The sequence below is a fragment of the Plutella xylostella genome, chromosome 22 (genome assembly GCF_932276165.1).
Source record: "Plutella xylostella chromosome 22, ilPluXylo3.1, whole genome shotgun sequence".
NCBI lineage: Eukaryota > Metazoa > Arthropoda > Insecta > Lepidoptera > Plutellidae > Plutella > Plutella xylostella.
In genome coordinates, this window is record NC_064002.1 from 10,468,098 (window position 1) to 10,489,724 (window position 21,627).

The 21,627-nt window shown below is 42.2% G+C and overlaps 1 protein-coding gene across 1 annotated transcript in view; it reads right to left on the reverse strand.

Moving 5' to 3' along the window:
• Positions 1-21,627, reverse strand: part of LOC105381823 (protocadherin-like wing polarity protein stan) — a 166,135-nt gene that overhangs the window by 46,259 nt on the left and 98,249 nt on the right. The window contains exons 5-24 of the mRNA XM_048628886.1: positions 16,874-18,059; positions 15,358-15,559; positions 14,824-14,964; positions 14,169-14,407; positions 13,595-13,720; positions 12,980-13,146; positions 12,381-12,523; positions 11,800-11,964; positions 10,958-11,145; positions 10,312-10,549; positions 9,751-9,955; positions 8,742-8,894; positions 8,253-8,473; positions 7,773-7,944; positions 7,238-7,396; positions 5,313-5,449; positions 4,840-4,972; positions 4,309-4,508; positions 2,981-3,148; positions 2,490-2,664 (exon numbers count right to left, since the gene is read on the reverse strand). Of these exons, the coding sequence (XP_048484843.1) occupies positions 2,490-2,664; positions 2,981-3,148; positions 4,309-4,508; positions 4,840-4,972; positions 5,313-5,449; positions 7,238-7,396; positions 7,773-7,944; positions 8,253-8,473; positions 8,742-8,894; positions 9,751-9,955; positions 10,312-10,549; positions 10,958-11,145; positions 11,800-11,964; positions 12,381-12,523; positions 12,980-13,146; positions 13,595-13,720; positions 14,169-14,407; positions 14,824-14,964; positions 15,358-15,559; positions 16,874-18,003 (4,462 nt within the window). The 5' untranslated portion in view covers positions 18,004-18,059. The remainder of the gene's footprint in view (positions 1-2,489; positions 2,665-2,980; positions 3,149-4,308; positions 4,509-4,839; positions 4,973-5,312; positions 5,450-7,237; positions 7,397-7,772; positions 7,945-8,252; positions 8,474-8,741; positions 8,895-9,750; positions 9,956-10,311; positions 10,550-10,957; positions 11,146-11,799; positions 11,965-12,380; positions 12,524-12,979; positions 13,147-13,594; positions 13,721-14,168; positions 14,408-14,823; positions 14,965-15,357; positions 15,560-16,873; positions 18,060-21,627) is intronic.

Here is a 21,627-nt window from a genome sequence, read left to right on the forward strand (position 1 = left end):
ACTATTTCTGACGTAAGTAAAATTTTATTCTATGAGTGTTCCCGTAAATGCACAGGGGTATAATCGTGACAGTTGTGACATTGCGAAAAAGAGACGCTTAGCTACATTAAAGCGTAAGAGAGAAACGTTAAGCTGTACAGGTTTTTTTGTCCTTTTTGCTCTGGCGCCTGTTTACGTCAGTTTTGGCAGTTCTCTTTGCCAAACAATGAATACTATGACAAACAAAGGCTGACAGTTACAACAAAGAATTTCTAAAAGTTATTTATTGTTAATTTGCTAGTGGTTTGTGGATGTTTATTAAGTTTATTAGAATATTATCACCACTTAACGAATGTGAGACATGGGTGGGTATAGTTTGTTCGGTTGTACAGAGCATAGTGAACGAAAACACGATGGAACTATGGATGAGATATCTTTTCACATGTAAGTAGATAATATCAAGTTTTACAAGCTTACATTCACTACAGTACTATCTGTTGGCTTGATTTTAATATAAAACGATACCAATTTTAATACTGTAAGGTCTTTTAGTATCAATTTTAAGTAAAAATTACGAGGTACCATATAATAACAAATCTCATGGTGTTGCCAGTTATTGAAAATTTATTTTACCCAGAAACAATATAATATTATGTAAAGAAAATACTAGAAATTGTAACTAAGTTTATAATATAAGAATTCGATGCTGCTGGCCATAATTGATATGGGTAGAAGATGAATAACTTAGATTCTGGGAATTCTAATTGAATAAATGTGTGATTTCTTCTGTATATGCATATTAAGTTTATTGTATAGCTATAAAATACTTAGGTGTTTCCTTTAAAAATAACCTCCATCACATATTTGGCCCACAATCATAATGCTCATACTCACCCATTTATCTCTGCTTCATAGGTTTCCGACAGGAGAAAAAACATTAAGAAAATGGATAAACGCTACCAGACCTACAAATTGGGAACCAAAGAATCATACAAAAATTGTGTTCGGCACATTTTGAAGAGGGTTGTTTCGCTCGGATCAATCAATCATACAATCCACTCAGTTTGTGTACAATAAATAATTATATTTAAAACAAATATAAATAAAGTATTATGTAAGAAAAATCTGCCTTTGTGTGTTTTTCCTATCAACCGACGATATGTCAAGTATTATTTTTTATAATAATCGTAAGATAAAATTCCCCATAATTAGGTTTTTTTTATTTTGTAGAAACATCTATGATTTGAGTGAGAAGGAGAATTCAGAACACGGCCATTTCTTCTCTAGACAAATATATACTCTAAGCGTAAATGTCATATTTAGCTTAAAATTTATAGTTTGACAGCATTAAAATTTGGATGTTTACCTTCAGAATATCTACCAATTTGAATTTATTTATGTAAAAGTGTTTTATTTTATAAATCAATTTCCATGTCACTTTCATGTTCACTCTCTGTTTGAACTTGTTCATCGTCGTCGTCATCCTCATCTTCATCATCGTTTTCATTAACTTCAATTATAAATCTAAGACAAAAACCAAAAAACATTATACCTACTTTGAAGTATAATGTACCAGAGTACGCCAGTCATATTAGTTCAGTGTACACCTATAATATTTTATGTTTAATTTACATTAAATTATAAATAAACAATAACATACCTGTCCAATACATCGTCAAATACTCTATCAGATTTATAATATTCGTCTTAATTTTTTATGACATGGTCGTCACAATTTCTCCACTTTTCAGGCGAATAATTAGAGAAAAGCAACTCTTAAGTCTTTTATCTCTTTATCTAAGTTAGAGTCAATCGACGTTCTTGCGAGCTCGCCTTTCACGTACCGCCACACAAGTTCAATAGTATTTAATTCCAGGTGGTATGGGGTTAGGCGAAGCACGATATGACCATTTTCTTTCAAAATTTCATCAATTTTGTAATTTTTCTCTGTGTTTTGCTCATTAATTACTTTCATTAAATCACATAAATTTTGGTTGCTTACCTAGTTACAAGAACTGACAACTGACGAACTGTCATTATGGACTCTTCGTCTTTGTTGTTTACTTTTTCGTATCTGACTGCGCAGTACCAACCTTTAGCCGCGTAGCATGACTGATCCGGTACGCTGTTCTACAAGAAGCCCCTATATTGAGACATTATACGATTTGTTGTTTTTAACGTTATTTTGTTGACGAATTATAGATACCTAATAATAATATTAAAAAGGCCTCAACACCAATCCTAAGACTAATGGTCTCAGGATCAATGATCTCATGTGGGTCGCACTCAAATTATGACAGACTATATAAGACATGTTGCCGCCTCGGCTGCGCGGCCGAGACTGCCGTAACAATGACATGCAGTGCACGCGTTGCCCTTCACCGCTCCCCCTCCCGCTACCCGCTGTCGTCTTGGGTACCTCGTCCCCTCCGCGTCTTTCACCCCGCAAGGAGGGTCGCCAAGCAACTTGCCAATCTATAATCGATAGCAGTCCAAAACACAAAACTCACCAGTAATCCCATGTGGACACTGGCAAGTGAACGTGGTGACCGGGTAGATGGGTCTGAATAGAACCGTGTCGCTGTGCACGAAGCCGCTCGCGTTGCCGAACTTCAGTACTGTGAGGCACTCCTCGTAGTTGAGACATGGTTCGTGAACGCACACGTTGTCGTCGAACGGGAGCACCTGGGAAAGGAGAAGGGAGATGTGTTTAAGTTGCAGTTGTAGGGGAATAAGAATTTGCTGAATCTTTAGGTAGATACCAGTGACAGATTATCTGTTTGTTAGAGGTCATAGACCCGTTGTCAAGTAATCCTAGGTATAGTTACCTACATCTTGCAAACTGTCATAAATGCTCTTATTTATGGTTTTCTAGCTATGCCTTTCTGGATTCCAGTGCATTTATCACATGGAATTGAAACCATATTTGCCAAAAGTACTTTTCATTATCCTTGTTTCTTGTTTGTTTTTGTTAATTTTCGTAGTAAGTACTTTAACCAACCTGCACAGTAGCCAGCCTGGCCAGCGTAGCCCTGTTCAAGTACACCCTCTCCCGCAGATGCAGGGGGGAGTAGTAGGGGGAGGCGTCCCCCCCCACCCCCACTTCCGCTTCCGGCCGGCGCGCCGAGAACGACACGTTCAGGATGCTGCCGTGCACGTCGGTGTCGTCCTGGGGAAGGATTGGATATTATGGATATTATGTAGGGTGGAATTTTATCAATGCACTGTCACAAAATAGCACATAGTAAACAACTTTCATTATGGGATTGACTGGAAATGGGGAAATTTAATTGTGCAGTAAGTAAATCATAAAGTCAGAAAAATGTTGTCCAAAAGCTAATTCTTTATAGATAAATATTTCAATGATTACGAATTCTAAACGCCATCTTCTGTGGGTCACAAATATAGTTAGGTTATATAAAGGTACTTAAGTACCTATCTAAACAGAAACATCAACTTTATATGCGTCCGGCGCACACTGGACAGTCAGCGAATACCTAACGCTAATCTCACTATCAACTTAACAACTAAACTTCGAAACCGACATACCAGGGAAACAAACCCGAATAAAACCTCACCTGAACACTAAACACATAGATATTCTCCTTGGGACAGGGCACGATGGCCGCCAGCCCGTCGATGAAGAAGCCGAGCAGCGGCGACAGGAACCGCTCCGTGCTCATGTCGTTCAGCCGCACCGTGATGGAGTTCAGCAGCATCTGCTCTGTGATCAGACGCACTGACAGCTGCATCACAGCTGCAGGAATATCTGACCTACAACTACCCTAGTGACGTATTAGCTCAACTGCTAAACTGTATATGCGTCCGGCCTACTAGGTACTACAGTTGTCGAAATATACCTACCTTTGCCCGTTTGGATAGCTATAGAAATTTGCAATTTACTCTTGATTTACTTGATGAAAAACATAAAAAGACATATAATCTGGCTTATTATTTAACGCTCGAAAGGAAAAAAGAACTTTTGATGCACCAAAAATTACTTAGGGTCACTTTTACCAAACGCTAAACGTATTTAAAATTATGTTTAAATCAAATTTTAAATACATTTTGTACTAACTGACAAACGTTTGACAGGCTACTAAATATGTTTAGCGTTTGGTGAAATTCCACCTTATTGTTTGGATTTTTAATTATTTTGATTTGACACTAGCTGTCATTCCATCTATTTCATAGCTGTCCAAACGGGCCTCTTATATTTTTCGACGACTTTAATCTTACTGGCTTTAATCTTATCTACCTTACCTACCGTTCACCTCAATTACAAACCAAGCTCTAGTATTCACCGACATGCTAAGAATAAAATCTCACCTGAACACTAAACACATAGATATTCTCCTTGGGACACGGAACAATCGCCGCTAATCCGTCGATGAAGAAGCCGAGCAGCGGCGACAGGAACCGCTCCGTGCTCATGTCGTTCAGCCGCACCGTGATGGAGTTCAGCAGCATCTGCTCCGTGATCAGACGCACTGACAGCTGCATCACGGCTTTTACCTCGTTCACGCCATCTAGTGGTGGAAAATGAGAGGTTGGTTTAGTTATAATAATTATGTTGGATAAAGGTAATAGCCATAGGATTTAATAAACTAAACATACTTACCAATTACCAATAAAAGAAGTAACTAACATGAAGCAAGTTTGTTGAATTTATAATAACTGTAGGTATGGGGATAGCTACGGCGACTCCGATTTTTCTATGGATATTTATCCAGTCGCAGTGTGCTTATCAGCGCTTGTAGCTAGCTTTCTTCTTTATTTCTCTAAAGTCAGTTCAATTTTATTCTATCTACATACAAAAATATAATTTAAGGTAAACTATAACTAAAATGATATATTTACCATTAACAGAAACCTCCATGGTAGCTATCTTGGGCACGTTGGTGTTGAGTTGCGGAGACAGGGTCAGTTCACCGGACGTCTCGTTGAGGAGGACCAAGTTAGCGTTGTTGCCCGACAGGATACGGTACTGGAGCTGTGGGGTAAATGGGAGATTATGAACCTTGTTGATGAGAGGAGAGACTGGTTTTACGGACATATTGGGCCAGGAGAGTTCACAACAGAGATACTTGGGAAATATAATATACTGCGTAGATGGCTTTTCAATGAGATTGGCCGTTGTTGTATCTGGCTACGAGGGGATTATAATTTAAGTTTGCATTGATACGCTTTCACAAAGTACTAACAGTTCCTGTTAGATTTAAAGCAATTGAGATACAATAGGAGGAATATTTTTATGCCATTTTAGGCCAAAGCCCTCAGTCCGAAGTCAATATAAAAAGGAACTCAAGAATGTATGAAAAAAATGAACAAACCTTATCTGTAACATCGGCGTCGAATGCAGGAACCTTGCCGAATGGGCCCACGGGAAAACAGTCCTTGTAGTTGTTGAATATGATGTGGAAGTCCTTCAGCACTGGAGCGTTGTCGTTTACATCCGTCACCAGGATCTCTGTTGGAAGGGAAAATATAATAATTGAATTAATTGGTAAATTAACATTGATTAAATATAATAAATAAAATCAAATTAATTCATACATTACAATTACAAATTTCAGAATTATTAATTATAAAAATAATAAATTTATTAGGAGTGTGTTGAACCACACGCAGAAGTCAGACTCCAGACTCCCCTAGTATTAGTAAGAGGGTTTGAGCAGTCAAAAATGAGTGAGAGTAAAGTAGAGGAGCTCTGGTGAAGGGTTTTACTAGGTAATAGTATCAAAGCGAGAATGTTGCAGCTGTTAAAATAGCTGCGCTTAGCTCTAAAAAACAGTAATTGTCCAACGCTGCGCTGATCGCTGATTGGCTACAGCACTGACCAATCCGTGCGTCGTTCCACAGCGGCGGGCTGGCGGTGCGCAGCGCCAGCTCGTACTTCTTGCGGCTGCTCTCGTAGTCCAGCTCGGCCGCGGCCACGAGGCGCGGGGGCCGCCGGGGCTCCGGGGGACTGGCGGGGGTCGAACCCGGGACTATAGACACAGCCACTATGCGTTCTATCATGAAAACTCTTGGCAATCCTACTAGCATCTTTCTACAGCGGCGGAAAAAGCTAAAATGCTGTAGTAGCTGAAACTGGGTCTAGATAGCTCTTAGGTTCCACCACAATATAGCTGGCGGAGCGTGACGTCGACATGACGACAGCGTGCCTCCGGGTATTGTTATAAATGGATTTCATTATTTCACGCTAGAAGCGCTGCAGCTATCTATAAGTAACAAACAATGTCCAATACTGAACGCTGATTGGCTACACCACTGACCAATCCTGGCGTCGTTCCACAGCGGCGGGCTGGCGGCGCGCAGCACCAGCTCGTACTTCTTGCGGCTGCTCTCGTAGTCCAGCTCGGCCGCCGTCACGAGGCGCGGGGGCCGCCGGGGCTCCGGGGGACAGGCGGGGGTCGAACCCGGGACTATTGACATAGCCACTGCGCTCTATCATAAAGATTCTTACCAATTCTAGCGCTTTTTAACAGCGAGCGATCAAATCAGTCCATTGCTCGTCGTAGGCCTTTCCCAAAGCACGCTACTGGATGCAATCTATAGCTTTCCGCATCCAATCATTTAAGGTTCCTACCACTAGTAATGCAGCGGTAAGAACCTTAAATGGCGCCCTGGTTTCACTATATAGCTGGCACGGCGACGTAACGTATAGTAAATGGAATTCATCAACTCACTCTAGAAGCGCTGTGGCTATAAATAATAGTCAAGTAACAAATAATCAACAACGCTAAACGCTGATTCGCTGCACACTGACCAATCCTTGCGTCGTTCCACAGCGGCGGGCTGGCGGCGCGCAGCACCAGCTCGTACTTCTTGCGGCTGCTCTCGTAGTCCAGCTCGGCCGCGGCCACGAGGCGCGGGGGCCGCCGGGGCTCCGGGGGACAGGCAGGGGTCGAACCCGGGACTATAGGCACAGCCACTATGCGTTCTATCATGAAGGCTCTAACCAATCCTAGCGCTTTTTTACAGCGAGCGATCAAATCAGTCCATTGCTGGACGTAGACCTTTCCCAAAGCACGCAACTGGATGCAATCTATAGCTTTTCGCATCCAATTATTTATGGTTCCTACCACTACTAATGCAGCGGTAAGAACCTTAAATGGCGCCCAGGTTTCACTATATAGCTGGCACGGCGACGTGACGTATAGTAAAATGGAATTCATTCATTCTTTCTAGAAGCGCTGTGGCTATAGTAAAAAACAATGTCCAAAACTAAACGCTGATTGGCTACAGCACTGACCAATCCTGGCGTCGTTCCACAGCGGCGGGCTGGCGGCGCGCAGCACCAGCTCGTACTTCTTGCGGCTGCTCTCGTAGTCCAGCTCGGCCGCCGTCACGAGGTGCGCGCGCGGGGAACCTTGTCGGGTCTCTAGGGTGAAGCTGGCTGCGTCGTCGCCTCCTAAGGGGGAAAAAGGGGTTGAGTGGGTTAGGATACCGTTGGGAAACATAAGTTAATGGAAGAAATTACAATAGATGTACCAAAGTGGCCTTGCAGTGAAGAAAACCTGATTTCTAGAAGCACCTAGCACCGCAAAACACGCTAATGATATCCTTGATGTTTCTAGAAGTATAAACCTCTGCATACATAAGTGACGCTTTTGACACACTTGTATTACACCAAAACAATTAACGCCTTTCAAGACTCAATCTCTTTACCATTAATTCATCCTTCATTCCTACCAAAACGCTTACGACACACACACTTGTATTACACAAAAACAAATAACACCTATTAAATCAAAATCATTCATCATTAATTGATCCTTCATTCCTACCTTTAATCGAGTAGTGCACTTGAGCATTCCCGCCTTCATCAGGGTCCCTTGCGTACACCTCGCCCACAGTGGAGCCGACTGGGCTGTTCTCCGCGATGTAGAACGTGAGGCAGTCGCTCGAGAACTGTGGCGGGGAGTCGTTGATGTCTTCGATTTTGACATGGACTATCACCTGTGGGGTGAAGGGTTGGGTTATTGTAAACTGTTATAATCACCAAAATTCAAGCCTGCTAAATTTGCATGTAGCAGTCGTTCATTAATGATGATCAGAGGGTAAAATTGAAATGTAATTATAATATGTCTAAAAAGTTTGGGTAATTTTTATACCAATTAATAGTGCTTGCCCATTTATTTTGGTGTTTTATTATGCCCATTATTTTTCCTTTTCTCGCACTACAGATACACTTGGCACAGTTACTTTATAGTAAATATAAAAAAGGAAATATATAACAATCAAATATTACAATTAAAACAACTTACCGAAGAGCTCATGGGCGGACTACCGCCATCTATCGCCAAAGTCTTCAAATTATAAAACGCGACGGACTCTCTATCCAGCGCCTTATTGGTCCGTATGACGCCGGACGCCGGGTCGATCACAAATGAACCTTCCTCCCTGTCCTTAGGGTCTAGTTCGTAATGCACTCGCCCGTTTAAACCAACGTCCGCATCGGTGGCGCTGACTTGAGTCACTGATGTTCCTGTTGAATTGAGATTAGAATAGTGTCATTAATTAATTATCATTATTAAAGACCCTTACAAAAATGGCACCAGGGTGCGTGATACATGTCTGAAATGTTTGTGCTACATTACGCGCTTACTGTGTATTGCATTATGCTTATTGATCAGATTGACACACAGGTATGGTTACTAGGTAAATAATTAGCTATAAAATAGCGACCCTACTTTACACGATATGCAACGCTTAATTTTGTCACCATTTGGATTATCAACTTTCTACAGACTTACCAACTAACGCATCTTCTACAATAGTGGCGCTGTACAGCTGCTGCTTGAACTGCGGCGCGTTGTCATTCACGTCCACCACGGAGATCTCCACGTCCGTCGTGTCCGACAGTGGGGGGGCGCCGCCGTCGCGCGCCGTCACCGTTAGTAGGTAGCCTGGGAGGGATGTAAGCGTTATTATTTATGCTATCCTTGTGGTTTTTTTTACACTTTCTTATAGTCTGCTCTAGCAGGATAAATCTAGTTCACATAGGCAATATCGCTTACTAAAATACAGGCAGACCAACCGACTTTTAGAAGGCGCCGATACATTAAGTATGTCCGTCGTTTTATAAAGGTCGGTTGACAGACGAGGGCTTATAAAGAATACGGAGTAAATGTAGTCCATTGTTCAGTGGCTGCATACAACTTGAGTCCTCTTAGAGTGACAATGCTGGGAGGGGGTCAGGTTTCTGTGCAGGCCACAGTACTATTAAATTACTGGCTCATCCTTGGGGATTACCTTCTGACAGTCTTGACGAGAAAGGTACTTATGTATTATATCAGCTAGATTGATTACCTAATGATTCACAGGCACAAACAATTTTTTTTTTTGCGAAGATAGGTACTTTTATATTGGATAAGCTTCTAAAAATAATGTTAAATTTACCTAAACTTATTATTATTAACGACTATATATATTATTAACTACTATAACTAAGTATAAAAGACGGTATAACATTTACACACAATCTTTTATAACTTAAACAGGTTTTAGGTTCCCAGCAAAGTTTTTACAACATCATGCAAACATTCGATGCGATGTGACATAATAATAATAAGTAAGTGAAAAAAAAACCATAGACATTCATAGATCGGGCGGGAACGTGAAACTGTCACTATTTTGTATCTGTGGTTTGCGCGGCACAGAACGCGGCCCGTAATTATTCTGAGGGAAATGCGCGTTACTAAAAAAATTATGTCCGAGAACGAATGAAACTACCGCCATCAACCGCCAAACCTCACAACTCACCGCTCATAGTCTCCCTATCCAGCAGTTTATTCGTAGTGACAGCCCCCGTGTGCGGGTTGATCAGAAACTCGTGGTCCTTGTGAGTGACGGCTTCGTTGGATATCTCCGAGCTGAGGCTGTATGTGATCTGTGCGTTGATGCCCACGTCGCTGTCTGTCGCTGACACTACTAGGACTGTGGTGCCGACTGGCGCGTCCTCGAATACCTGTGAAGGGGGGTGGAATTAGGCAATGTGTATATAAAGGTAGAGATGCTGAGTGTAATTAAGTATGTACTTATATTCATGAGCCAACAATCGTGCACCTCTAGATATAAAATATGCAGGTACAACTTCCGTTACATAAGTGGGAGTAAGAAGGATTATTGGAAGACATGCAGCATGAGTGCGTTAGCCATTTTCATATTGTTTCTTTATTTACGGACGTTATATTGAAGGTCTACTGCTACATGATATAGAAAACAACCGAAATAAAGACCTGTGCCGTAGATCAACTCTTTCTTCATCTATCCTAAAGATGGCTTTAATAAAAGTAATAATCTTAATTACAAAACATGACTTACCGACGCAGTATACGGCGCGTTCTCAAACACAGGCGCGTAATTATTCGCATCAGTAATATTAATATGCACCATGGCGGTATCACTTCTGCCTCCAGAGTCCGTGGCGGTCACCGTCAGAACGTATCTTCGTTCCTGCTTGAAGTCTAGCGGTTGGGCGACGGTTATTAAACCGCGGCCATTTTGAGATGTGATTGAGAATCGACCCCGTGTGTTGCCGCCCGTGATTTCGTAGTGCAATCTGTTGAGAGAATGGTGGAATTGGAATTAGTCATATAAGTGTCATAACTGTAAAGAACTCTTTCCAAAGTTAGATGTCTTTTTAGTTCCACTTTGTGCTTACGATACCTACCCTTTCTGAAACATCCTACATATTTATTAATTTACAGGAATGAAAGTGATTCACCATTCAGCATTATAGTTGCTATGCCTACCTATTTAGGGGGTAATACTGTGTATATGCATAAAACACCTCTAGTGACGATGTAGCAGGTGTTTTTGTAGTGTAGTTTCACGCTTATCGGTGTTGATTTGACTGATGATAGATCAGCTATTAATTTATTGCAAATATTTAGGTGTAACACTGATGGTCTTAAAACTATTAATGTACTTAAGTTTCCATATCTTAGCTAGCGTTTCATTATCGCACCTATTATCCTCATCAGCGTCAGTAGCCGTAACCGTCACGACCGGCGTCCCGGGCGGCTCGTCCTCCGCCAGCTCCACTTCATACTGCGGCGGCTGGAACGACGGGTCATTGTCGTTCACGTCCTGGATCACGACTGTGACTGATGCGGTGGCGGATTTGGGTGGGGTGCCGCCGTCTGTTGCTGTCACCTGGGGGGGATAGGGGTGTTAGTGAGGTTTTTTTTGTTTTTATATTTCTTGCGGCAAAGTACAGAGCAGATTGTCTGTTTTGCTCTGTAACATCTGCGTCCGAGCTTACACATCGATGCTAGCCTAAAGGTCTATTGAGAACGATTTCAACAATAGCGCTGTTCGGTCTTTGATATGTACTGACTACGTGTCACGCGACAGCGGTATCACGTCTGGCTAGGCCTTAGATTCGTACTCCTTGTGCACCGCTGTCCAGCGGTACCCAGCCCGAGCGGGGGTCGATGTGACGGGCACCGTGCACCAGTGTGTAGGTACGCACCTGCAGTAGATACTTGTTGGTGCGCTCGCGGTCCAGCGGCGCGCGGGTGTGCACCCAGCCCGAGCGCAGGTCGATGGTGACGGGCACCGTGCACCAGTGTGTAGGTACGCACCTGCAGTAGATACTTGTTGGTGCGCTCGCGGTCCAGCGGCGCGCGGGTGTGCACCCAGCCCGAGCGCGGGTCGATGGTGACGGGCACCGTGCACCAGTGTGTAGGTACGCACCTGCAGTAGATACTTGTTGGTGCGCTCGCGGTCCAGCGGCGCGCGGGTGTGCACCCAGCCCGAGCGCGGGTCGATGTGACGGGCACCGTGCACCAGTGTGTAGGTACGCACCTGCAGTAGATACTTGTTGGTGCGCTCGCGGTCCAGCGGCGCGCGGGTGTGCACCCAGCCCGAGCGCGGGTCGATGGTGACGGGCACCGCGTCGTCGTGCTCCTTGTCTTGTAGCGTGTAGGTAATGTCGGCGTTGACGCCTTCGTCGGCGTCGTAGGCTTGCACCTGGGGTAAGGAACGGATTAGAGATGTAGGTCGAGGTAAAAAGTCACTTATGAAATCAGGAAGGGATGATACCATTTGATTGGAGTAAAAGAAAAATACGCAGACCAGCAAGCGATTTACCGATAAAAACGGCGTCTTTTACAATGTATTTATTTGACAGATGCGAAAGAAATTTTAGAGCGTTAGATATGTATTTTCTGTGTCACACGTAATCATTGAAGTAATAAACAGTAGGTACTTCACAATAAGTAATAGAGGTAAGACCAAAATGATTTTACCAGTAAGACATCAGTAAAAAACAAAAGTGAAAATAAAAAAGGTAGTAAGTACACCCTCCATTATTTACCGACTTCGAAAAAAGGAGGTTCACTCAATTTGTCTGTATTTATTTTTATCCCGGCTAAAACACGACTCACCCTAACAATGCTGTACCCCACAGGCACATTCTCGCTGACGGACTCCTGGAACAGTGACGTGTAGAAGCGCGGCGCGTTGTCGTTGACGTCCTTCACGTTAACTAGCAGCTGCGTTGTGTTAGATCGAGAGGGACTGCCTCCGTCTGGGAAGAAAAGGTGCGTTGATGTAACGTTAATGGCTTGTAGGCTAAGAAGGTCCAAGATACATGCAGTTATCCTACTGTAGGTTGTAAAAAATGACGTCCGAGAGCTTTCATGCAATCGAGTTTATTACAACGAGATACAGTTGTGGTTAGTAGTTAATAAATTGTAATAGGTATAAATAACGGACGTGATTGGATCCAGAAATGGAAGGACTGAGTGTTGTGGCGCTCTTACAAAGGTTGTGGATGACCAAGAGGTGGATTTTTAAAGACTGATTGTGATCATACTGCAAATAAACCCCATTATTTATAGAAAAGTTATCGGACGTATTAGCTATTGAACTGTTTTGCCCCTCTCTGTCAAAGAACAATTTGTTAACTTATAACTTTTCTATAAATAAGGGGGAAAGAGTATATTATTATATTATATGCATAGAGTATATATTATCATCTCACCTTGAGCTCTAACAACGAGCCTGTAGCTCCGGACTTGTTCGTAGTCGAGCGGCTTCACCAGCGACACGTCTCCGCTGAGGCTGTCTATGGAGAACTGCATTTGAGTGTTGCCTCCGATGATCGCGTACCGTATCGCCGCGTTCGAGCCTACGTCCGCGTCCGTGGCTCTGGAGGGAAGAGGTTCAAAGTTTAATACCGACATCGACATAAAGGTATGTTATGTAAAGATACCAAAATATCACGAATCTGTGAGGGACAAAATAGAATTATTGCATACTGTACTTAATATAATATTCAAAAATTCAATTATTTTCAAATATAAACGAAAATAAATGAAATATACCAATTATTAATGAATATGGCGAATTAATACTTCGTGGATGTAATAAAATGAAGGATATCGGTGGGATTGAAGGCTCTTACCCTTGTATCATGTTGCTACTGTGAGCAAGGACTAAATATTAGCAAAGTAAGTTATGTTTTGTCTGATGATGACAAGGATTAAATCAACTTTGGCAAAAACTAACACGCACTGCATACGAAATTCTAGAAAACACTTTACAAACCAAATCACTGAAGAAATTTTTGAAACGCCAGATGCAAAATGTGACATACTTGATCCTTGCGATGACGGGGTTGTCGCTGACCGTGACGTCCTCGTCGACGGCGACCGTGTAGGTGCGCTCGCTGAACTGCGGGTAGTTGTCGTTGTCGTCCAGGATGTTCACGTGGACTGTCGCACTGGGAGGTGAGGAATAGATGAGATTATGTTTTGAAAACAATACTAAATATAGCAGCAGTAATTTAATGCTAAGTTTAAGAACATAAAACGAGTGCTGTAATAATCATGTAAATACAACTGGATGCTGATTATAATCTGCTGAGCCGATGAACTTAGACAGGTAGCCGGATAGCGGTTGGACGAAGAAGCCATTAGACTGTGACGAATCTGCCGCAGAGGACACAGTCTCTAAATTCTTCATCTAACCCTAACCGGCTACCTTGTAGTGGCGAATTTTTGGAGAAGTCAGTCCAGCAGTGATGGTTTAGGATGATAATATGGTATGATTTATCCATTTCGTAACACTGTCAGTCACTGTCGACTTCAAAAACGTGGTCTACAGTGACAAAACAAAAGCAAGCTCTCGTTCTTACAAACCAAAACACCAAAAGAAAAAAAAAAACTCACGTGCTAGACAGCCTATCCGACAGCGGATTCGCCTGATCCGTAGCCTTCACCACCACAGTATACCGGGCCACCTTCTCCCTATCCAGAGCAGCTCTAGTAAGCAGCGCGCCACTTCTCCCGTCGACCCTGAAGACCTCCTGGGATTCCCCGAGGACTTGCTCGTTGGAGCTGTCTAGAGACTCGTTGTCGTCGTCGGGGTTCAGGGTCTCTGAGGTCACGGACTCGATGGAGTAGTCCACCTGGAAGTGTGAAAAGTGATGGAATGAAATGGGAATGTTTGTGTGTTTTTGGTACTCTGACTATTTATATAGCGCAATAATAACTCCTCTAATCTGCATCTATTCTACATAGTATGTATATTGTTGTTGTTCTATCCTGGCCAGTTATTTTGAGCCATTTTGGAACGCAAGTGCGGCGAAGACAATGACGTTGGTAAGAGCAGCTATGCAATTCAGTAACAATGTGGCACAAGACGAAAGTGATGATCACAGCAGATATGGCGTTGGATGAGGTCCAAAAGTGCAAGTTATTCAGGGAGTAGTCGTATCGTCTGTAGTAGCGCTGGTGTTCGATTGCTTTTATCTATATTTTATGTACACTGATTCACACTTGGTCCTTAAGGGTCTAGAATATAGACAATCTCAACAGCACCAACCTCATTATTCTTGCCAATATCCTGGTCAGTGGCCTTCAGCGTGAGCACGGTGGTGCCGGGGCTGGCTCCCTCGCGTACCGACGCCTCGTACTGCTGCATCTCGAACACCGGCGAGTGGTCGTTGCAGTCTAGGACGTTTATCTGGAAGAGTTGACAGGAATTGGGTGTAATTTGTGTATCCAGATGGTAGATTTAATAGGAATTAAGGTACTTACCTACTATGCCATTAATTTTGGCCTTACAGAGAAGTTTTTTCTGTAGTATTTAATAGTAGGTAACCTATTAGTGCCTACCGCCTGTATGGCTCAGTGGCTCTGTTTGCGAGACTTTTTGGTGGGCAATTATGAGTACACTTACACAGTACTGACAAAATCTTGACACTCACCAAGCGTTGTAATTAACATCTTGAGCCAGTACACAGAAGTCTTGTACTTTCATCATCCAGCTTATTTACAACATAAAAAATATATTCACGAAACACAGTAAATTTATACATATTTGATGATTCATTAATTCCTATAATAACTCCCTCACCTGAAGCGTGGTAGTCCCAGTGCGAGGCGGGAACGTGTCATCTTGCGCCACCACCCTGAAGTAGTGCACATCCAGCCTCTCTCTATCCAGCCTGGCCTGCGTAGTGACGACACCAGTCCGGGAGTCTACGGCGAACATGCCGGCAGAGCGGGAGTCCAGGAGACTTGACATGGAGTAGGAGACTGGACTGTTTTCTGGGTCTCTGTGGGGGAGAAATGTGGTTGAAGTTGTGTGGTAGAGATGGTGATAATTGGTTGGATCTGTGCTACGTATCAAATGTGGTCAAAAATGGGGTTAAAATTGCAACACATCGGCACTGTAACTTCAAAGGAAGCACAGAGGTGACTCACAATAAGCGCTGGTTTTTCTATATCTTCAATTGTAGGAAGTCACGTTCACCGATTATTGACCTTTGCCCTTTTCCTCTATTAAAGTTTATTACCAAACAGTTATTTCTATTAAAATATGCTATCAATAGACGTGCGAAAAGAAAGCAATATTCCCATCATAAATTCCTGCACCAATTTCCCCGACTATTGTTCTGCGCACACATCACAGTATCATTTGCGATAAAAAACGTATCGCATCGTTTGACGGAATCTCCATCATACTTATTCACATAGAGGGCGACACTATATGTGCAAAGTTTTAACGTCAATTTTTATAAGGACTAGCCGTTAACTAGATGTGTCGAATAGTTTTAACTATCTAAATAATTGAGTTTATTTTTTAGTTTTCATTTGATGCTGCAACAGTAGTTAGTCGCCTTGTATTCTAGTAAATATTACACGCTGTGTATGTATGTGTTAATTATCTGACAGAGTGCAATGGCTCATAACGTCAATGTCGCGATCGTTAAACAAAACAAGTTTTTCGTTACCTTCGCGCCATGGCACACCGGATCAATTAAAAAGCTAGTCTGGATATAACTTCTCAGCGGTTTAACCAAACCGTATCGGCATTTTCAGTTCGATTGTGAAAGCAATTCTTCTTCCCGGAAATATATCTATATCCCGAGGGAGTTTGGCCTAGTTTACCAACTATTGAATGAGCACTTATTTTAAGGTAGGAATCTGCCTAGAGAATGGTTTCGCGCCCGCTGCGGGGCAATTTATATTGGTTGCGGTGGCGGCGCAACTTTGTCGGAGCGAAGGCGAAAACGCCGCCGAGCTATTTTTTCAGGTAATGGAGACTACTATTCATGTAAAACTACGCCATTACATTTTCATTAGACTGATATAAATAACGCTTTTGAAGCATAAAATAAAGCGCTAAATACAACCGCCATATTAATAGAACTTACAAAGTGATAAACTGATTAAGAGCGTCATTAAAACCGTTAATGGATGATGATGATGGCGGTTAAGACTATGAATATGTTAAACGATGACGTCACTAACCTGGCCTACTACAACGATCCAAGTAGATACAAAGTAGAGCAAGAGATTGCTTATTACAGCCACAGCCCACTGCTATAGATTGCCATAGCGCATAAAAAAGAGAAAAAAATCCTCACCTGGCCCGCACAGTGGTGACCACGACGCCCGGGTCCTGCTCCTCGGCGACCGCGGCCACGTACAGCGCCTGCTCGAAGTACGGCGACTGGTTCCGCAGCTCCCGCTTGACCCGCCGCGCCAGGTCCGTGTCGTTCAGCTCCTGGTGGTGGTACACGATCTTCAGCCGGTGGTCCGAGTCGATGATGAACGGACTCTCGCAGTTGAACGCGAAGAGAATGGAAACTTTCCACATCGGCTCCTGAATACACACGTCATCACTCGCGACTAGGTCTCCTTGGCTGTTCTCGATCATGAATCGAGGGTCGCTTACGTCCAGAAACTGCACTTTACACGTCTTTTGCACTGTCCGCGGCAAGAACGCCGTTAAGGAATTGATGAACTGGGATTTCTTCAGACAGATCCCCTGCCACCGGTCCGTGGTTGGTATTGAGAAGCTTGCGTACGTTTCTGAGATCCATTGCTTCGCTTCAGTGATTTTCACTTCTATGGCCATGTCGAACGGTAGTAGCGCGTGAGATCTTTTGTGTCTGTTCCTGTATTTGTCTACCGGGAACTCCTCGAAGTGAGCGTTAGACCACGGATAGGCCGTGGACAGCACGCTGTGACTAGACATCAACTCATCCTCTTCCAGCAACCTCCAGTCTACACTCTCCTGATAGGGGGCTTCTCTTTTATCCCTGATCGTGGGCTCGTCTTCATACTGCAGGGCCGAGTCGCTCTGATCGTAGACTCTATCAAAGTCTATATCATAAAGATCCGCATGTCGCCGACTGCAGTCCTCGCCCGTCACCAGTACCCTGATCGGGAGACTGTAGTAGTCAATATCTCTGATTCTGTCCGACGTGGAGTCTACGTAGAACGTGAAGAGGTTAGGGTAGACGACGCCGTCGCAGCGCAGGCGCTTCCTCAGCGTGACGAGGCCGGATGTCCTGTTCACTCGCAGGATGTGGTGCACGAAGTTGGCGGTGCGGTGCACGTCGATGGAGTAGGTCCTTTCAGAGCCGAGCTTGTAGACGGCGGCGTCGAGCACGGCGTGGCCGGCGGGGGCCGAGTCGGGCACCAGCACCAGGTAGCCCCGCGCCGCGCCCAGCAGCAGCCAGGCCGCCAGCACGCGCCAGCAGCCCCTCATGGTGGCACTCACCTTCTGCGCCGCCTGCGGATTCTGCTGTCGGTTGGGTTGTCCATCTGTGGAATAAAATTAGTTTTTATTTTATCGAATCAGATTGGCATCTTAGACAGGTATAACTTTAGGAAGGATCGAATACTGTGTGTAAGTAAATCGAAATTAGGAATATTGAAACAGAACAGTTACTTTGTATCGGTATCTACATCTGTAGCTTCCGTAATTGGTGGCATAAATGGTTCCGTAATTGGTGGAGCTTTGAACAAAGATCATGCGAATGATCTTTGTTCAAAGCTCAGTAAACACTCATATATGCTTTTCAGACTGAGAGGTATTGTTAATATGGATACACTTATAATAGCCTATCATGCATATGTGGCATCCACACTTCGTTATGGGATAATTTTTTGGGGCAACTGCACTAAAAAAGATACAATATTTAAAGCGCAAAAAAGAATTATCAGATCAATGTGTGGTCTTAAAACGACAGACAGCTGTAAGCCGTACTTTAAAAAAAATGAAATATTAACTCTAACAAGTCTTTATATCTACAAAGTCGCGGTATTTGTAAAAACAAATCCTAATCTCTTCATCAAAGCAGCAGATGTACATCACTCCAGTAGAATCCGTTCGATCCATAGGAATAGGATATGTATCCAAAGCTCAAAGACTGCTTTAATGAATAAAAGTGTTTTCTGCATGTCACCACTTATCTATAACAAAATACCGAACAGTATTAGAGATTTAGACCTAAAATTATTTAAAAGAAAATTATTTAAATTATTGACTGATAAATGCTATTATACGATAACAGAATTTTTTGGAGATACTACAATATAGGTAACGAATGAGATTGACAATGGACTACTCGGTTACAAATTATTTACTTTATGACATTGACTTTTTCTAATTACTTACAATCTATTTATTTACTCACCTTAGCTATTATTTAATACCTATTTAATTTAAATTTAATTATTGATTGATAATATTGTTAATTGGATACCTTCTTTTGTACATTTGCCTGTTACTATTAGTTTGCATGTGTATTAACTAGTGTGCTATATCACTAAGCCCCTGTTCCACAATGTCTGGTTAGTCGCTACCTGTCGGATAAAATACATGCTGTCACTGTCTAAAAAATAATAACAGAAAGTGACAGCATGTATTTTATCCGTCAGGTAGCCACTAACCAGACATTGTGGAACAGACCCTTAATGTTCGTATGCTTAATAAGCAGTACATGGAATGTACCTACTACCAATTGTATAAGATCTCCATTTACCTGTGTACACGAATAAAGAGTTTGATTTGATTTAAACAAACCTAAGGATGCAAGTTTTCATTCCTCCCACTAAACACAACCATGGAACGTGAAATGCTGGCCTCTAGCGCCCTTGAGCTAAGTTTATGGCATTTAAGTGCCGACCAGAGTAAGGAAATTGTTAGAAGGCAAGAATATTGTTAGAACGGTAGTTAAGTAGCCAGCGATCCTGCGATCATTACGACAACTTTACAGTGGCCATAGCCTAAGGTGCCGTAATAATATTTATTAATGCGTCTACTTATACTTCTGTCTAAAACTTGAGTACGCTACTTTGAAACCGTTATTGAGGCAACTTTATCCAGCAACTTAAGCCCTTGGGTGGTAAAAATAGCTGATGAATAATTTAGTACCGAGCTAAGGATTCTCTCTCTTGGATATTGGATAGTTATTCTCTTTGGCGTGTGTAATATCGAAGTATGATCTCTTTTTTCACCGTTGTTTCATATCTCTGTCGTACAGTATATTAAAATAGACTTTGAAGCATGGACTGCGGTATAAGGGTCAGGACATCAATGATTTATCTCTTCCGTTCCACCTCAGATCGCGATAGCGTATAAGCTTACATGCCTCGCTCTATCTACAGCTATAGATGAAAAGTGAATATATTGTATGTCAAAAGTACACACATACCACATATATAGAAGGTACCTGCGTTTATAATATACTCTATGCTCCCGTTAAGTTAGTGCAATAAACCGATATCACTAAACTTATTTGAAAATTTATACTTGAATTGCACATTGAACAATAGTGAAGAATCCGGTGGAATTAATGCTAAAAGAATTTCCGATCAGTTCATTCACTTCAGTCGGTACTAAACTTAGTACTCAGCTATTAATTAAACATTACTATAAATACTATAATTTTTAATAAACATGGGAGTCAGACACACGCACTGTAAAAACGAGCATATAAAATGAATGTTCCATAAAAGTTTTACAGCAAACCTGTAAAAGTGTTTTTACTTTTTAGGATTACCTCAGCTTGGGGCAGATTAAATTGTTGCTGGAAGGAGTGTTTTAGTCGCATTACTATATTTATTCTGGCTAGGTAGGTACACGTTAATAGTTAGATACTTACCCCTTATTGCGAAATGATAATAATCCTACTTTGAATTAATATTTTAGGCAAAAGTAGTAAGCTGACCTTCTAAGTTAACAAAGAGGCTACTTTTATCCCAGAATTACCACGGGTAAACCTTTTAAGGCAAAAATAAGCTTGTTTTTCACTTATGTTTCTAGATGTTTCTCGATAATGAAATGAAAATTTTAAATACATATTATAGGTACAACACAACACAAATCATTCACGATGTGATGTGTTATACCTAAACATAAAACCATTTTAGAAGTCTTATAACAATATTTTGAGTTTTACTCATAAGTAATAATCATAACCAAGCTCCAACACTAAATTGCAACAACTTAAAAGCCAGCACAAAGTTGCTATTAGTTTAGTTAAGCACTAGGCACAAGAGACAGTTACTAGATGCTGGAAGTCTGAAGTCGTGGACAGGACAGACAGAATTCAGTGTAGCATTATTTATAGTGGCAGTGAAATAGTTTGTGCGCCCGAAGATAAAGCTACATTTACGAACAGTATTCGGAGACCGCTCACAATTTATCAAGCAAAAACATATTCAGCTGGACTTGTGAAGACTAGATAATTTATTATTATTACCTAACCTACATAAAAAATTGTGTTATAAGTTATAAATTGAACTGGGTCTGTCTGTGGCCGAATGGACTGAGCTTCGCAAAACAAATCTTCGATGGATCCATGGATAGCATTATAGCCAATACTAGGAATAGCAGGTTAATTAAGCTACATGGTAGTTGCGAAAATTACAATAAATTACATACAAATACAAGTCAAGTATTAAATTACAAGAAGACAGCACACTGTCATTGCGTACAGTTCTGCAAGAGTTCCGCAAGTCGCCGACAGATGGCGCCGCGTGTAACTGTACTCGCACGAAGTTCTCTCGCTCGTATGTAAATCAACGAGTTATCTCCGTGATATGTGTGTGTTCCTGGTAGGCAACTAGGCACCCAGCGGTTCTATAGCAATTATACAATTACTAGCTTTTCCTGCGAGCTTCGCTTGGCCTTAAAGGTTTTCCGTGGGAATTCCGGGATAAAAAAGTTGCTATGTGCTAGCATAGATAATCAGGGCAAAAGCCAATGGCTTCCATTGGATGGTACCGTAAAGCCAGGCACACTCGTATATACAGTGCATTGCAATCAAAACAAGAACTTCTAGTGACTGTTTATACCTATGCCTACGTAGATCAAATTTTGTTT